Source organism: Neoarius graeffei, chromosome 2 (assembly GCF_027579695.1).
Source record: "Neoarius graeffei isolate fNeoGra1 chromosome 2, fNeoGra1.pri, whole genome shotgun sequence".
NCBI classification, from domain to species: Eukaryota; Metazoa; Chordata; class Actinopteri; order Siluriformes; family Ariidae; genus Neoarius; species Neoarius graeffei.
In genome coordinates, this window is record NC_083570.1 from 18,461,577 (window position 1) to 18,478,012 (window position 16,436).

At 42.2% G+C, this 16,436-nt stretch overlaps 1 protein-coding gene across 3 annotated transcripts in view; it reads right to left on the reverse strand.

Annotated features, from left to right (window-relative positions):
- Nucleotides 1-1,284: 1,284 nt before the first annotated feature.
- The window catches only part of map3k7 (mitogen-activated protein kinase kinase kinase 7), a 69,385-nt gene continuing 54,233 nt past the window's right edge, over nucleotides 1,285-16,436 (reverse strand). For all 3 annotated transcript variants that reach the window (XM_060913953.1, XM_060913954.1, XM_060913955.1), the window contains 4 exons: nucleotides 14,350-14,440; nucleotides 13,941-14,002; nucleotides 13,095-13,210; nucleotides 1,285-3,174 (listed from right to left, as the gene is read on the reverse strand). In XM_060913953.1, the coding sequence (XP_060769936.1) occupies nucleotides 2,994-3,174; nucleotides 13,095-13,210; nucleotides 13,941-14,002; nucleotides 14,350-14,440 (450 nt within the window). In that variant the 3' untranslated portion in view covers nucleotides 1,285-2,993. The remainder of the gene's footprint in view (nucleotides 3,175-13,094; nucleotides 13,211-13,940; nucleotides 14,003-14,349; nucleotides 14,441-16,436) is intronic.

Sequence of the window (16,436 nt, forward strand, 5' to 3'; positions counted from 1 at the left end):
TGTGAAGTATGGGGGAGGATCGGTGATGCTGTGGGCCTGTTTCTCTTCCAAAGGCCCCGGGAACCTTGTTAGGGTGCATGGCATCATGAACTCTTTGAAATACCAGGACATTTTAAATCAAAATCTGGTGGCCTCTGCCCGAAAGCTGAAGATGGGTCGTCACTGGGTCTTTCAGAAAGATAATGACCCTAAACATGTGGCCAAATCGACACAAAAATGGTTCACCAGACACAAAATCAAGCTCCTCCCATGGCCATCTCAGTCCCCAGACCTCAACCCAATTGAAAACCTGTGGGGTGAGCTGAAGAGGAGAGTGCATAGGAGAGGACCCAGGACTCTGGATGATTTAGAGAGATTGTGCAAAGAGGAATGGTCGAATATCCCTCTCTCTGTATTCTCCCATCTTGTGAAATGTTATAGGAGAATATTAAATGCTGTCTTGTTGGCAAACGGGGGTTGTACAAAGTATTAACATCAGGGGTGCCGATAATTGTGGCACACATGACTTCATGTAAAAGAATTATTTCTTAAATGTGGGATTTTTTTCTCACTGAATAAATGCGCTTGAATTAAAGGTTGGATTTTTCTTTTTTTTGCATTGTTGTCCAATCTCATATCATCTCTAGCCGCTTTATCCTGTTCTACAGGGTCGCAGGCAAGCTGGAGCCTATCCCAGCTGACTACGGGCGAAAGGCGGGGTACACCCTGGACAAGTCGCCAGGTCATCACAGGGCTGACACATAGACACAGACAACCATTCACACTCACATTCACACCTACGGTCAATTTAGAGTCACCAGTTAACCTAACCTGCATGTCTTTGGACTGTGGGGGAAACCGGAGCACCCGGAGGAAACCCACACGGACACGGGGAGAACATGCAAACTCCGCACAGAAAGGCCCTCACCGGCCACGGGGCTTGAACCCGGACCTTCTTGCTGTGAGGCGACAGCGCTAACCACTACACCACCGTGCCGCCCCATTGTTGTCCTATATTATTTAAAAAAAAAAAACAGAATCCTGCCAAGTTTCGTGAAATTCCTCCAAAAATTGTGAGAGGAGTTGATTTCAGAAGGTCAGCACCCGTCCCGGAACAGAAATCACCACGACATAATCCCACTTTGGGCCTTTTGTCCAGCGGGGGATAAAAATAGGATTGTATGTGTGTTTAAATGAGATTTTATGATTTGTAAAGCCATCTTTGAGAACCCACTGTGCGTTTAGCTGTAGCCTGGTGAACACTGAGGACATTCTCATATGTATTCAAGTGAGACAGAGACAGTAAAGGTTGCACAATGTCCACCTGTCTGTTTTATTTCAAGATGCCATACTCCTCTGTGCAATCCCACTCCCCATAGCTTAAGAAATCAGACGTCTTATGTACAACGCATAATACAGACACATCATATAAATGGAACAAATAGGTCGAGAAGGGAAGAAAAAAAAAACCAAAAGACAAATCAAGATTGTGATATTTTTTCCCCTTCATGCTTAGAAATGTTTTGAGTGAAACGGTAACTTGTGTCATTGTGAACGAGGCGACTGTGCAAAACAGGAGGAAAGGAGGACGAGAAGGAGGTGTCACCTGCTTTGAATGGACAAGCTCTTTTCTTAAAATGCGACAAAGGGAAAAAGAGGGGAAAAAAAAACCCCACACGTACAAATGAAACGCAACTGACGACTGAATGAAATGGAATCACGAGTGACGGACATGACGGTCAGTGATTTCCGCAGCGTACCAACACCACACTGTTGACCAGATTTAAAAAAATAATAATCATAATAATAAAATAATAATAAAAATCTGGTTCACGTTAGCTTCCTGATTCCATTTCCTTGCATTAAAGAAAAAAAAAAAAATCCACTCAAGCACACCAATTGGTTATACTGTTAATTACACTTAACGAGTCTGCCTTATTAAAACGCAAGTAAATGCAAGCGATTAAACCTCTAAGGCAACATGTGAACTAAGAATAACCCCCCCCCACAAAAAAAAAAAAAGATTCTACCCCATCGAGACCTGTGTGCAAGTCACCGTACAACATCAGCAGATGATAAATAAAGAAGGGGGAGGAAAAAAACAAAAACAAAAAAACACAACACTGTCATCTTGATTAGCTGGCTTTGTATCACAATTCCATAACCTATACCTACCTACCTACCTACTGCCGAGCTGGGTTAATCTGGCTTTACAGCTCAACTAGAAAAGAAAAAAAAAAAAACAGTTATTTAAAATATTGCATCTTTTTTTTTTTCCGTATGTGTGAGGCTCCAGTATTTCATCACAGGCGCTGGGTTCAAGGTACAACGTGCAAGGCATATGCAAAATACATCCCCCTTTTTAACGTTAAAACGCCTTTCGCAAGAAATACCATCAAAGATACAGTTTTTGCATAAGGTTAAAAATGAAAATAAGATACAAACTATATAAATATATACACAAATAAAGTAAAATCAGTTTAGAATCCATGTAACTTTCTCAAATAAAAAAAAAAAAAATAAAAAAAAGCGCTTCGTGTTCACATTCCAAGGATCGACAGCCAGCAAAGCGGCGTTTCCTGATCCTCCGGGGGAATTATGGGATTGGTGAGGAAGGGCAAAATCGAACCCTGTGAAACTGACGGGATTTACAGACGTGGTTCTTCACTGAGGCCTTGAATCTGCACAGGTCACTATTTTAAAAGAAAGAAAGAAAAAAAGCGCTAAACTTTGGCTCATTAGGACCAACAGGGGCATTAGTGTGTATATAAATGCACTGCTCGCTCTCTCTTTTCTTTTATTTAAAAAGAGCTGGCTCTCGATCCTGTTGTAGAGGCAGCATGCTCGTGCACAGTCCTAGCCAATCCAGTCAATCCATGGTGTTGAGATACAGGCTGCTACAAGAGAAAATCAGGATTAACTGGGGCTGAAAGAAAGAGAAAAAAAAAAAAGAAAAAAAAAAAAAAGTGAGCCAGTCTGTGTACGGGGCATTTTTTTTTTTTTCTGAAAAGGCATCATGACGTGCCCTGTCTTTTCTGTTGCTGTGCACGGATGATCTCCAGTTGCTTCTTGCACTGCTGGAAGTAGGTAGACAAGCTCTTGTTCTCTTCGAGAAGCTTCTTGTGCTCCTGGACCAGGCGAGACGTGTTCTGCTGGTCCTTCTCGTCCTGATCGAGCTCGGCTATCAGCTCGTTCCTGCGCAAACAGAGCGAAGTGATGAACACACTTTGTTGTCGTCGTCGTCGTAATCCCCCCCAACCCCAAATAAAAATGAAAAGTTCCTCCGATCATGATGCATTTTTGTTTTTATGTTCCTTTTGCTAAGAAAACACACTGGGTGAAATATTTTGACAAAATTCGAAAGTTTAATGGTGGCACCAGGAGCTCAAAGTTATGGAAAAAGCTGCTATTTTATGACAAAATTTCGATCACTTTTCATGAAACATTCTGGCACCTTATAGAGTATACCAAATATCTTAGATCCACATTTTTAGTACATATTCTAAATATATTATCAAGCACAGTTTGAGTTTTCGCTGTTCATTGAATCATTGTTCAACTACTTTTAAACAATACAAATGGATTATGAATCACATTAATGCTTCTCAATCCCTTGCAAAGGTTCTTAACATGATCTCTGGCTCACAAGAAATCAATAAATGGGAGTAGGGATGGCGAAAACTAAAAAAAAAAAAATCTTGACCGACCACCGAGCCTCATTAGCCGGTTAAAGTCGGTTAACCTATGAGTTTAAACAGGGATGCAAACGGCGCGCCTTTTGGCGGATGCCGCCTTTTTCACGGCTGAATCGTGCAGATCCGATTTTTTTTTTTTTTTAGGAGGGCGTTGGAGTGTCTGAATAATTTCATCAGAGTAAATTCTGTATATAAGCAAATGCCGTTACAGTCCATGAAACATAGCAAGTATGAGAAGAAAACAGTAAATCAGAAAGCTGCGCAGCTTTCTGATTTACTGTTTTCTTCTCATGCTTGCTATGTTTCATGGACTGTAACGGCATTTGCTTATTTAGTAATTTTAATACAGAATTTACTCTGATGAAATTATTCAGACACTCCAACGCCCCCCCTAAAAAAAAAAAAAAAAAAAAAAAAAAAAAAAAATCGGATCTGCACGATTCAGCCATGAAAAAGTCGGCATCTGCGCCTTTAGTGTGTGTGGAGAGATATGATTTGCAATAACATGCATTGTTGGCTACAGAGCGAAACATACTTTCAGAATGCACTGGCCAAGGCAGGACTAAACTCGATGTGCCTTCTAATAATAATTAAAAAAAAAAAAAAAAGTAATTTGTAAGCTAAAAAGCCTGTGTCTACACTTTTCTCTCGCCGAGTGGCAACTGTGTTCAACTGGGGCGGGAGGGCGGGACATGACTGAATGGGTGTTTCTGATTTGTCAGCTGTCGTCCTTACACCGCATGGCATGCCCCAAGCGTTTACAACACAGAATTCCAGGTTCTCCGCTCCAAAATCGGCAGCTTCAAAACGATTGATTTTTTTTTAACCGACAACCAAAAAAAAATTAACCGGTTGACGTTGATTCGGTCAACCACCGGTCAAACGGTCATCGGTTAACATCCCTAAAATGGAGTCCAACATTGCGATTCAAACCTTACGCGAAAACACAAAATAAGCGTTTTTTGGCAAAAAAAAATGAACCTCATGGTGCCACCATTAGACTTTTGAATATGGTCAAAAAATTTTACAGGATGTCTTTATTGGTGAAAAGGAACACCCGAACAAAAACGCATCAGATTTTATGAAAGTGAGGGCGACTGATGCACCCTACTGCACAACACAGCACTGAAAAACGACCGCTTCTTCATCCTGACGGAGACATTCGGATGTTAGCAAAGGGTTCGGGCTGGGAACAGGAGGAGGGGGGTTCTTTAGCCTTATTTATTAAGGAGAAAAGATAAAGGAGGAAAACAAGCCAAGACTCTCAAGCGCTGGCTCGTGTGACGACACTCAGTGCTGTGCAAAAGTCTTCGGCATCCTCTCTCTCTTTTTTTTTCCCCCTCCTTCCATATAACCTTTGTTATCGAGTTCTATTTTATGACTTCTACATTATCGAGTCAAAACGTTACGAAAACGTTTTAGGAGATAGGAACGTTCGTTTTTCCAGCACAGGAGGAAAAAAAAAAAAAAGTTCGTATCTCAGCGGCATATTCCATAAGAGAGCACTTTTCAGAATAAAACAGAAAACATAATGAAGGCGGCTGGGTTTTGGTGCAAAATTAAGTCTGTAAAGGGGTGTTCACACGGCACATATTTGCATCGATGCTGCACCGATGTATTTTGTTGCGATATATCTTACACCGGTGTAAATTTTGTGGAGCGTTCACACGTCACAAACCTGCTTACTAGAGAGAAGCGTGTTAGCACCGGTGCAGCCCCACTTGCGTTCACACGGCAGTTTTTGCGACCGTGCTGTACGATAGTAATAATGCGGAAATGAAATATGCGCATGCGTGAAAATGTACTTCCTTTTCCCGGTTGTCATGGCATCACCAAGCGCCGGGAAGACAACGTGGATGAAGACACCAGTGTTGCCAGATACTGCTGACGTTTTCCAGGCCAAAATATGTTCAAATCCGCCAAAATGCACTTAAAACCGCCCAATCTGGCAACACTGGAAGACACGCAGTTCTGTTGTTGTTGATATTCGCCATTTTGGAAGCGCAAAATACCAGGATGCAAATTATGCAATGCCCGTATGTAATCAACTCTCCTCACGTGTAGCGAGTCTACCCCTGTAGCGTTCAGACGGCCCATTTTATATCGGTGCTGCCCCGCAAACTAGCATTTCCTCCGGAGTAAATTTCTTAAACCACCTCCCGAGCAGGGTTAGATTTGCACCGGTTTAAGCAGCTTTCAGGGGCGACACCGCTATAACTTTGTACCGTGTGAACGCTCTACCGGGGCAGCCCCGGTGCTACACCCGAGTAAAAGTTGCCATGTGAACACCCCTTAAGATGCTCGGTAAAACCTCAAACTGCACTCACTGTACCTGAGACGACCATTTTTATTTATTTATTTATTTTTAAAAGCAAACAGTCATCTCACACTTTGTTTCATTCATTATAGCCTAGCACTTACTTTCATGTTCAAACATTTCATTCCATTCATTTTTACGCCGTTTTTGCTCGACGGCATTTCTTTACATGCGCCTAAGACTTCTGCACAGTACTGCATATATTCAAGATGTCATAACACTTTTTTTTTGGTAACAATTATAAACTTTGAGGTTAATTTTTTTGTATGTACAGTGCTGAGCGTAAATGAGTACACCCCCTTCGAAAAGTAACATTTTAAACAATATCTCAATGAGCACAAACAATTTCACAAGACAAAGTTTAATATAACATCTGTTTAACTTATAGCGTGAAAGTAAGGTTAATAATATAACTTAGATTACACATTTTTCAGTTTTACTCAAATTAGGGCGATGCAAAAATGAGTACACCCCACAACAAAAACTACTACATCTAGTACTTTGTATGGCCTCCATGATTTTTAATGACAGCACCAAGTCTTCTAGGCATGGAATGAACAAGTTGGCGACATTTTGCAACATCAATCTTTTTCCATTCTTCAACACCGACCTCTTTTAGTGACTGGATGCTGGATGGAGAGTGATGCTCAACTTGTCTCTTCAGAATTCCCCATAGGTGTTCGATTGGGTTCAGATCAGGAGACGTACTCGGCCACTGAATCACTTTCACCCTGTTCTTCTTCAGAAATCCAACAGTGGCCTTAGATGTGTGTGTTGGAAAAGTGCATGATGACCAAGGGCACGGAGTGATGGTAGCATCTTCTCTTTCAGTATAGAGCAATACATCTGCAAATTCATGATGCCATCAATGAACTGCAGCTCCCCGACACCAGCAGCACTCATGCAGCCCCACATAAGGACACTGCCACCACCATGTTTCACTGTAGGCACCATGCATTTTTCTTTGTATTCCTCACCTTTGCGACGCCATACAGTTTTGAAGCCATCAGTTCCAAAAACATTTATCCTGGTCTCATCACTCCAGAGTATAGAGTCCAGTAGTCTTCATCTTTGTCAGCATGGGCCCTGGCAAACTCTAGGCGGGCTTTTTTGTGCCTGGGCTTTAGGAGAGACTTCTTTCCATGCATGCCATTCCTCTGCAGTGTACACCGTATTGTGTCACGGGAAACAGTCACCCCAGTTTGGCTTGCAGTGAACTTGCATGCCGATTTTCTTCAACCCTTTTCATCAGAAGATGCTCCTGTCGAGGTGTTAACTTCCGTGGACGACCTGGACGTCTCTGTGAGATGGTTGCAGTTCCATCTTTCTTAAATTTTTGTACCACTTTTGCAACAGTATTCTGACTGATCAGGAAGGCCGAATCCCATTTCACCCCTTGGACCAACCCCTTGGCCCTTCCCCTCCATTTTGTGCGTTCACGTGAAGGGGTAGGGGTATCCCAATCCCAGTTAACGCGGAGGGGTAGGGGAAGGGGTAGGGCTTCTGTACCCCTCCAAACGGAGATTTTCCTGGAGCAGACTCCGAACGAAGGGGTTTGAGTGATTTCCCACAATGCCATGCGGATTTCAGCGAGATTTCATGCGGATTTCAGAAAGATGGCGGTTCCCGCGGCGAAAGATTGTCATAAATGTATTTTCTCCATTATTTACGTGTTTTAAGTTGTTATCCAGAGGAAACACGCCGCTTGATTCGCTTTCGAGCTGAGAATGAGCAGCGATTTCTGAAATCCAAGCTGCTGCTAAAAAGCTTTGGGAGTGAGTATTGTTTTCGGTTGCTTTACTGCGTACGTTTTGTTCTGTTATTCTCGCTTTTATTGTTTACATGAGTGTTCTGACACCTCATTCTGTCGGATGTGGTGCACGAAGCGCCAAAGATATCCCATTCAGTGGTGTTAGTTAACAAATCACACCCTGCCAGCAGAGATTTCTGGCTCTGACTGTAGCGGCTGGTCGCAGCCAATGACGCGTCGCGTTTTGCTAACGTAAACGCTGACGGAGGTACGCGATGACGTATGCGATCGTTGAAGGGCTATCCCAATACGTAAGGGTTGAATTTCAAGCCCTATCCCTTGTAGCTCAGTTTCAAGGGGAAGGGCCAAGGGGAAGGCGGAGGGGAAGGGGGAGGGGTAGAAATTAGAATTGGGATTGGGCCTAAAGCTTTGCTGATCTTCTTTGTGGTGGAAAGAAATTATTTTCTTTGGGGAATTCTGAAGAGACGAGTTGAGCATCACTCTCCATCCAGCATCCAGTTACTAAAAGAGGTCGGTGTTGAAGAATGGAAAAAGATTGATGCTGCAAAATGTCGCCAACTTGTTCATTCCATGCCTAGAAGACTTGGTGCTGTCATTAAAAATCATGGAGGCCATACAAAGTACTAGATGTAGTAGTTTTTGTTGTGGGATGCACTCATTTTTGCACCACCCTAATTTGAGTAAAACTGAAAAATGTGTAATGTAAGGGTGTATTCAGACCAGGATAGTTCGACAGTTCACTTGCTTTGGTCCGAACCAAATGTTTTTTTTATTTTTTCATTTTGGTGCGGTTCGCTTTCACACTGTACATTTTAGTAAGCGGACCAAAATCTGTCAACAAAGCCACGCGCCCTGAGGTCGTTCAGCTATTGGTCAGAGACGACACGCGCACAAAGCGTTAAGTCCAAAAGTAGTCATGGAGGCTTTCCGTGCTGTTATTCTTTTTAACGTCATCAAAGCTATATGTTTTTTCCAGTTTTTACTGTTTTCACAATTGTGCGATTACTATGCTGTCGTACAAGTAATTTATCAGCGACGACGACAAAGGGCAAGGAGGCTACGGAGGATAGCGCTGATGAGCACACATCATGTTGTGACAGTTCTGGCTCTTCACGCAATAGATGAATTTCTTTTTTGCGTCGCTAGTACCGCCACTTTTTGAAAGAATGTCCCTGATTTTAATGTAGGTCTGACGGAGTTTCTTCACTTTTAGCCGACATTGTTCTGGGGAGCGCGTGAACCCCTTCTCCTTCATTTTCTCACTGAATACAGCAAACACATCGGCATTTTTGTGTGTTCTCTCCAAAAGCTCAGATATGTGGACATCTGCCCATATATCCACAAGGGTACGCGTTTCTTCCTCGGCCCACGTTTGCCCCCTACTCATTTTTTGTACTCTGTAGTCTAGCCTACCACTGGTCTGAATGACTGAACGACTGTTCCCTTGACAACCGAAACAGTGTTTGCACTTTGCGGTGGAGTGTCAAGACTCTGTTTCCCATAATGCTCGACAAACGACGGAAGCTCCCGAGGTACAAAAAAGCAAAACTGTCAGATTAGGTCCGGTCTGCTTTCACACCTCCAAAAGATCCGCACCAGGGTTCCTTTGGTCCGGACCGAGTCCGACCTTGCAGCTCGGTCTCGGTCCGCTTGTTTGGTCCGGACCAGAGTTCGGTGGTTTGTATTCAGACCAACCCAAAAGGTCCAGACCAAGGGAAATTTGGTTCGTTTGGTCCGGACCAAACAACGTAGGTGTGAATACACCCTAATGGCCCTTTTCCACTACCCTTTTTCAGCTCACTTCAGCTCGCTTCAGCTCACTTCAGCCCGACACGGCTCGCGTTTCGACTACCAAAAACCAGCACGACTCAGCTCGTTTCAGCCCTGCTTAGCCCCTAAAACTCGCACCGTTTTGGAGTGGGGCTGAAGCGAGCAAAGCCGTGCCGAGTGAGGTTGGGGGCGTGAGCAGACACTCCCCTGTGCACTGATTGGTGAGGAGGAGTGTCCTCACATGCCCACACACGCCCCGCGAGCACGCTGGGATCTGTAAACACCGTAAACCCGGAGGAAGAAGAATTACGAATTACGAGAATTTCTGAAGCCTTATGCGCCTCGCCTCATCTATACGCTCTTGCCAGTATCTGTTGGCGTTGTCGGTGACAACAAGCCACAGCACCAAGACCAGCCACACTAACGACTCCATGTCCTCCATGTTTATTGTTTACTATCCGGGTCGTGAGACTACCGCTTAAAAGCTCACTGATGTCACTGTTTGCGCTGCTTAACGACATCACCTGACGTCCACCCACTTTCGCTAACTCCACCCAATGTGTCCACCCACTTCCAGCCAGCACGGTTCAGCGCGGTTGTAGTCGAAATGCAACTCCAACAGCCCCGCTCGGCCCGACTCAGCACGGCACGGCTCAGCCCGACTCAGCCGCGTTTGTAGTGGAAAAGCGGCATAAGTTATATTATTAACCTTACTTTCACGTTATAAGTTAAACAGATATATTAAAAACTTTGTTTGTGCTCATTGAGAGATTGTTTAAAATGTTACTTTTCAAAGCGGGTGCACTCGTTTACGCTCAGCGCTGTATATTATACTAGCAGGTTACCCGGGTTTTTAACCCAAAGCAAACAAAAATCCAAGCATCCACCACCCAGGGGCCCAAATATGGAATTTCTGAGTTCTGCCAATTAGTGAAGGTCTGTGGAGAGTTTGTGTCGATAAATCTAACGTGAATGGCATTGAGGGAGGGGGTGGGTGGATGTTGTGCCCAGCCCCCAGGGACCTACTTGCGAAATTTGTTGAAAATCTGTCGAGAAATGGCGACGTTAGCTCAAGACAAACAGTGTAAAGGAATCAGTTTCACCATTTTATTCATTACTCATTGCTGTATTGCTGCCAGACTGCAAGCGAATACACACACACACACACAGTACGTCGTAGGAATATTTTTAACGTTATACAGCCTAATATTTTTGTCCTATCACCCGCTCAGACCTCAGTTTTCACTCACACGCAGCACATTCCACTTGCATGTCATGCTCTATAAATACAGACTGAGCTCGTCTGTCTTAACTATGCCAGTTGCTGCCTGTTCGAGCTGCTTGAAGACTTGTGGAGGAGGTGTGTTTCTGCAAGTGTGTGTCTGCATCCCGTCCTGACTTCAAACGTCGTTCTCGTGCGTCCGAGCTGAAACGTGACCCAATAGGTCGGCTTTACTTTTTCCTGCTCTCGGATTTTCAATCAAGACAGAAATGTGCAAAGAGGGGGGATTTATTTATTACCTCGCCCGCGACGGACTAAACAGAGCGAAGTATTGTAATCAGTGCGGTGTGTGTGCTAATCTAACATCTGGACGGTTGCACCGATCGACTTCAAATTTTCAGGGTAGGCGGGCAATGCTCCGTAGATTACCTGATTAAATTCTGGAGGTGATCGGGTCAAGGTCACCGGAAAGGTCAACCTTTCGGTCAAAATAACCCATTTTCCATTATAACTCAAAAACGGTTGCCGATAGACAGATGTTGACTATTGAGCGTATAGGAACTCCCATATGGCCTTTCGTTTGGCACCAGGAGCTTTGACCTTGAGTGACCCTGAAAGGTCAAACTGAAGGTCATGGGTTTTCAAAGCGCTATAACTTTAAAATAGTTGCTGATAGACAGATGTTTAGCATTATCAACATATAAGAAATCCTATATGGCCTTTCATTTGGCACCAGGATCTTTGACCTTGAGTGACCTTGAAAGGTCAAACTCAAGGTCACGGATTTTCAAAGGGCTGTAGCTTAGAAACGGTTGATGGTAGGCAGATATTTACCGTTATCAACTTATAGGAAGTGCTATATGGGCTTTCATTTGGCACCAGGAGCTTTGACCTTGAGTGACCCTGAAAGGTCAAACTGAAGGTCATGGGTTTTCAAAGGGCTATAATTTTAAAATGGCTGCTGATAGACAGATGTTTAGCATTATCAACATATAAAAAATCCTATATGGGCTTTCATTTGGCACCAGGATCTTTGACCTTGAGTGACCCTGAAAGGTCAAACTGAAGGTCATGGGTTTTCAAAGGGCTATAACTTTAAAATAGTTGCTGATAGACAGATGTTTAGCATTATCAACATATAAGAAATCCTATATGGCCTTTCATTTGGCACCAGGATCTTTGACCTTGAGTGACCTTGAAAGGTCAAACTCAAGGTCACGGATTTTCAAAGGGCTGCAGCTTAGAAACGGTTGATGGTAGGCAGATATTTACCGTTATCAACTTATAGGAAGTGCTATATGGGCTTTCGTTTGGCACCAGGAGCTTTGACCTTAAGTGACCCTGAAAGGTCAAACTGAAGGTCATGGGTTTTCAAAGCGCTATAACTTTAAAATGGCTGCTGATAGACAGATGTTTAGCATTATCAACATATAAAAAATCCTATATGGGCTTTCATTTTGCACCAGGATCTTTGACCTTGAGTGACTCTGAAAGGTCAAACTCAAGGTCACGGATTTTCAAAGGGCTGTAGCTTAGAAACGGTTGATGGTAGGCAGATATTTACCGTTATCAACTTATAAGAAGTGCCATATGGGCTTTCGTTTGGCACCAGGAGCTTTGACCTTGAATGACCTTGAAAGGTCAAACTCAAAGGTCATGGGTTTTCAAAGGGCTATAACTTTAAAATGGCTGCTGATAGACAGATGTTTAGCATTATCAACATATAAAAAATCCTATATGGGCTTTCATTTGGCACCAGGATCTTTGACCTTGAGTGACTCTGAAAGGTCAAACTCAAGGTCACGGATTTTCAAAGGGCTGTGGCTTAGAAATGGTTGATGGTTGACAGATATTTACCGCTATCAACTTATAGGAAGTGCTATATGGGCTTTCGTTTGGCACCAGGAGCTTTGACCTTGAGTGACCCTGAAAGGTCAAACAGAAGGTCATGGGTTTTTAAAGGGCTATAACTTTAAAATGGTTCATGACAGCCAGATGTTTAGCATTACCGACATACAAGAAGTCTCATATGGGCTTTCAGTTGCCGCCATGATGTTTGACCTTCGAGTGACCTTGAAAGGTCAAACTCAAGGTTATGGATTTTCATAGGGCTAGAACCTGACAGCTGACCATTGAGAAATATTACCGTTATCGACATATAGGTATAAAATAAGTGCTGCTGGGCGAGGTTTGTTTTACCTGATAATACATCCAAGTGATCCACAAAAAATAAAATCATTTCTCTGGGACCACACAGGGCACAGAAGGAAGGAGTTACCAGTGTCAGTGCTTTGTCACATGCGAGTGTGTGTGTGAGAGATGGAGTTATTCAGAACTCACTTCCTCTGGATGAGCAGCGCGATCTCCGTCTGCACTTTCAGGTACTCCTGCGCCATCTTACAGTGCTGCTCAAAAACCGCCATCGACTCCTTGGAGTTTGGGCACGGAGCGAGCGGCTAGAAAATTTAAATTAAAAAAAATATATTAAAAAAAAAATCCTCTCACACACACACACACACACACACACACACACACACACACACACACAAGGCTATTAAATCAGCTTCACAGCTTAAAGCTTGTTAGTGTGCAATGCAAAACGTGTATTTATATACACATCACTGATTGTCTGCACTTTTAAAAATACACTCCAGCACACAAGCATTTGCCGCGACGTATTCACGAGAACATTCCGCAGCGTAAATAACGAGCTATAATCCCGACTTGATTGAATTATAAGTGAGGCGAGGCGAGGGAGAAGGAAAGGGAGAGGTGGACTGATTGTGAACGCCAGAAAAGTGGCACTGTGTCACTGAAAGGAAAATGAGTACGCTCAAGTTTTTCCAGTCCTGCACTGCTTAAATGTTTTTTTTTTTAATTAGCTCATGTATTTCTGGTGTATAATTATTAGCTGATGACTTGAATCTCATCTGTGAAGAAGAAAACGTTAAATCGTGCAGCGTTTATGGAGAAAAACGCCAACATGAGACTGTGATTGCACAGCAGAGCCACTGCACTCTCTCTCTCTCACACACACACACAACTTCTGTCCTGGGTGAAGTGCTTTTCCTGCGTTCTCATGAAACTGAAGATGACACGAAGTACATTACGGTACTGATGTACTGGAGGATGAGTACAAGTGAATGTGCACAGTGCTGTATCTAGTAGATGAGGAGGAGTGTGTACCTGTAACTGATGATCCAGGGTCAGATAAGCCATAGGGATGGAGTTATCAGAGCCGTTAGTGTCTGTGGAACACAGGACGGGGACAAATACCGTTAAAACATTCTTCATTCAGCATTTCTACTTCTGATTACCATCTACAGGCGCATTTGCAGCAGATCAGTCTATTTTGCTACACAAGCTGCTCCTGGACACATCCACAGGTCTGCAAATATCCCTGGCTCAGCATCATTAATTACAGAGAGAGATAAAAGGACTAGAGTAATGATGAGGCTTAAGTAACGTCTGCGATCCTGTGAGAGCTGCTGGAGTGAAAGGCCACTAATGAAAGCTGACGAGCCTGACGAAGAAAACCAAAACTCGACCACACATCCTACAAAGACGGAGGAACACAAATCAGGTGTGTCAGTACCTGTAGGGTCATCGGGCGAGAAAATGTATCTTTTGTCGGACGTGATCATCCTGACGCTGGGACTGGACGACCTGCTGCTGTTCCTGCTTTCCTGAAAAGTGTCAAGCATGAAAATAATTACTTAAACGAGAGCGCTCCGAGAGCACAATAATCATTCCCCGCTGGCACCCAGGCCATAACGCCGGTAAAACGCAACTGAAATTGCAATATGCGTGTTACCGATATATAACAAAGAATCCTGTCAAGTTTGGTGAAATTCCTCTAAAAATTGTGCGGGAAGTTGATTTCAGAAAGCAAGCACACCTTGATGAAATTGCCAAAGTGCAAGTTTGTTAATAATCACGCGCATAACTCCGGTCAAATTTGCCCAAATTAAACGCAATTTCAATATGCGTATAACTGCCATAGAACAAAGCCTGTTGCCAAGTTTGGTGAAATTCCTCCACAAACTGTGAGAGGAGTTGATTTCAGAAGCATGTACACCCTCGTGAAATCGTCAAAGTGCAAGTTATTTAATCGAGGGTCAAAACTCCGGTACGATTTTCACAAACGAAATTAAACCGCAATCTGCGTATTGCCGTCATATAACGAGGACTTTTCGCCAAGCTTCGAGAAATTCGTCCGAAAGTTGAGAGAGGAGTTGATGTCAGAAGGAAAACACACTCATGAAATCGTCAAAGTGTAATTTTGTTAATCGAGGGCTGGAACTCTGGCAAAATGCGACTGAATTTAATGAGATTACAATCTGCATACGACTGACATATAACAAAGAATCCTGGCAAGTGTCATGAAATTCCTCTAAAAATTGTAAGAGGAGTTGATTTCAGAAGGTGAGCGCCCTTCCTGGGACGGAAATAACCACGACATGATCCCACTTCGGGCCTTTCAGTAAGCAGGGCATATTTCAAAAAATTAAAAAAAAAAAAAAAAAAAAAATCTATATAAAAGTAAGACAGACAAAGAAAAAGACAATGAATGAATATGAAAGAAATATTAAAGAAAGAAAGAATATGCAAGAAAGAAAGAAAGAAAGAATATGCAAGAAAGAAAGAAAGAAAGAAAGAAAGAAAGAAAGAAAGAAAGAAAGAAAGAAAGAAAGAAAGAAAGAAAGAAAGAAAGAAAGAAAGAAAGAAAGAAAGAAAGAAAGAAAGAAAGAAAGAAAGAAAGAAAGAAAGAAAGAAAGAAAGAAAGAAAGAAAGAAAGAAAGAAAGAAAGAAAGAAAGAAAGAAAGAAAGAAAGAAAGAAAGAAAGAAAGAAAGAAAGAAAGAAAGAAAGAACAAAATATGCAAGAAAGACAAAGAATATGGAAGAAAAACAAAAAGAAATCATATGAAAGAAGACAAAGAATATGCAAGAAAGACAAAAAAGAAAGGACAAAGAATATGCAAAAGACAAAGAAAAAGAAAGAACAAAGATTATGCAAGAAAAAGAAAGAAAGAAAGGACAAAGATATGCAAGAAAGAAAGAATATGCAAGAAAGAAAGGGCAAAATATGCAAGAAAGACAAAGAATATGGAAGAAAAACAAAGAAAGAAATCATGAAAGAAGACAAAGAATGTGAGAAAGAAAGAAAAAGAATATGCAAGAAAGACAGAAAAAGAAAGGACAAAGAATATGCAAAAGACAAAGAAAGAAAGAAAGAAAGAACAAAGATTATGCAAGAAAGAAAAAGAAAGAAAGAAAGAAAGAAAAAGAAAGAAAGAAAAAGAAAGAAAGAAAGAAAGAAAGAAAGAAAGAAAGAAAGAAAGAACAAAGATATGCAAGAAAGAAAGAATATGCAAGAAAGAAAGAAAGAAAGGACAAAATATGCAAGAAAGAAAGAATATGGAAGAAAAACAATCATATGAAAGAAGACAAAGAATATGCGAGAAAGAAAGAAAAAGAAAGAATATGCAAGAAAGACAAAGAAAGAAATCATATGAAAGAATATGCGAGAAAGAAAGAAAGAAAGAAAGAAAGAAAGAAAATGCAAGAAAGACAAAGAAAAAGAAAGACAAAGAATATGCAAGAAAGACAAAGAAAAAGAAAGACAAAGAATATGCAAGAAAGACAAAGAAAATGCAAGAACGAAAGACAATGAATATGCA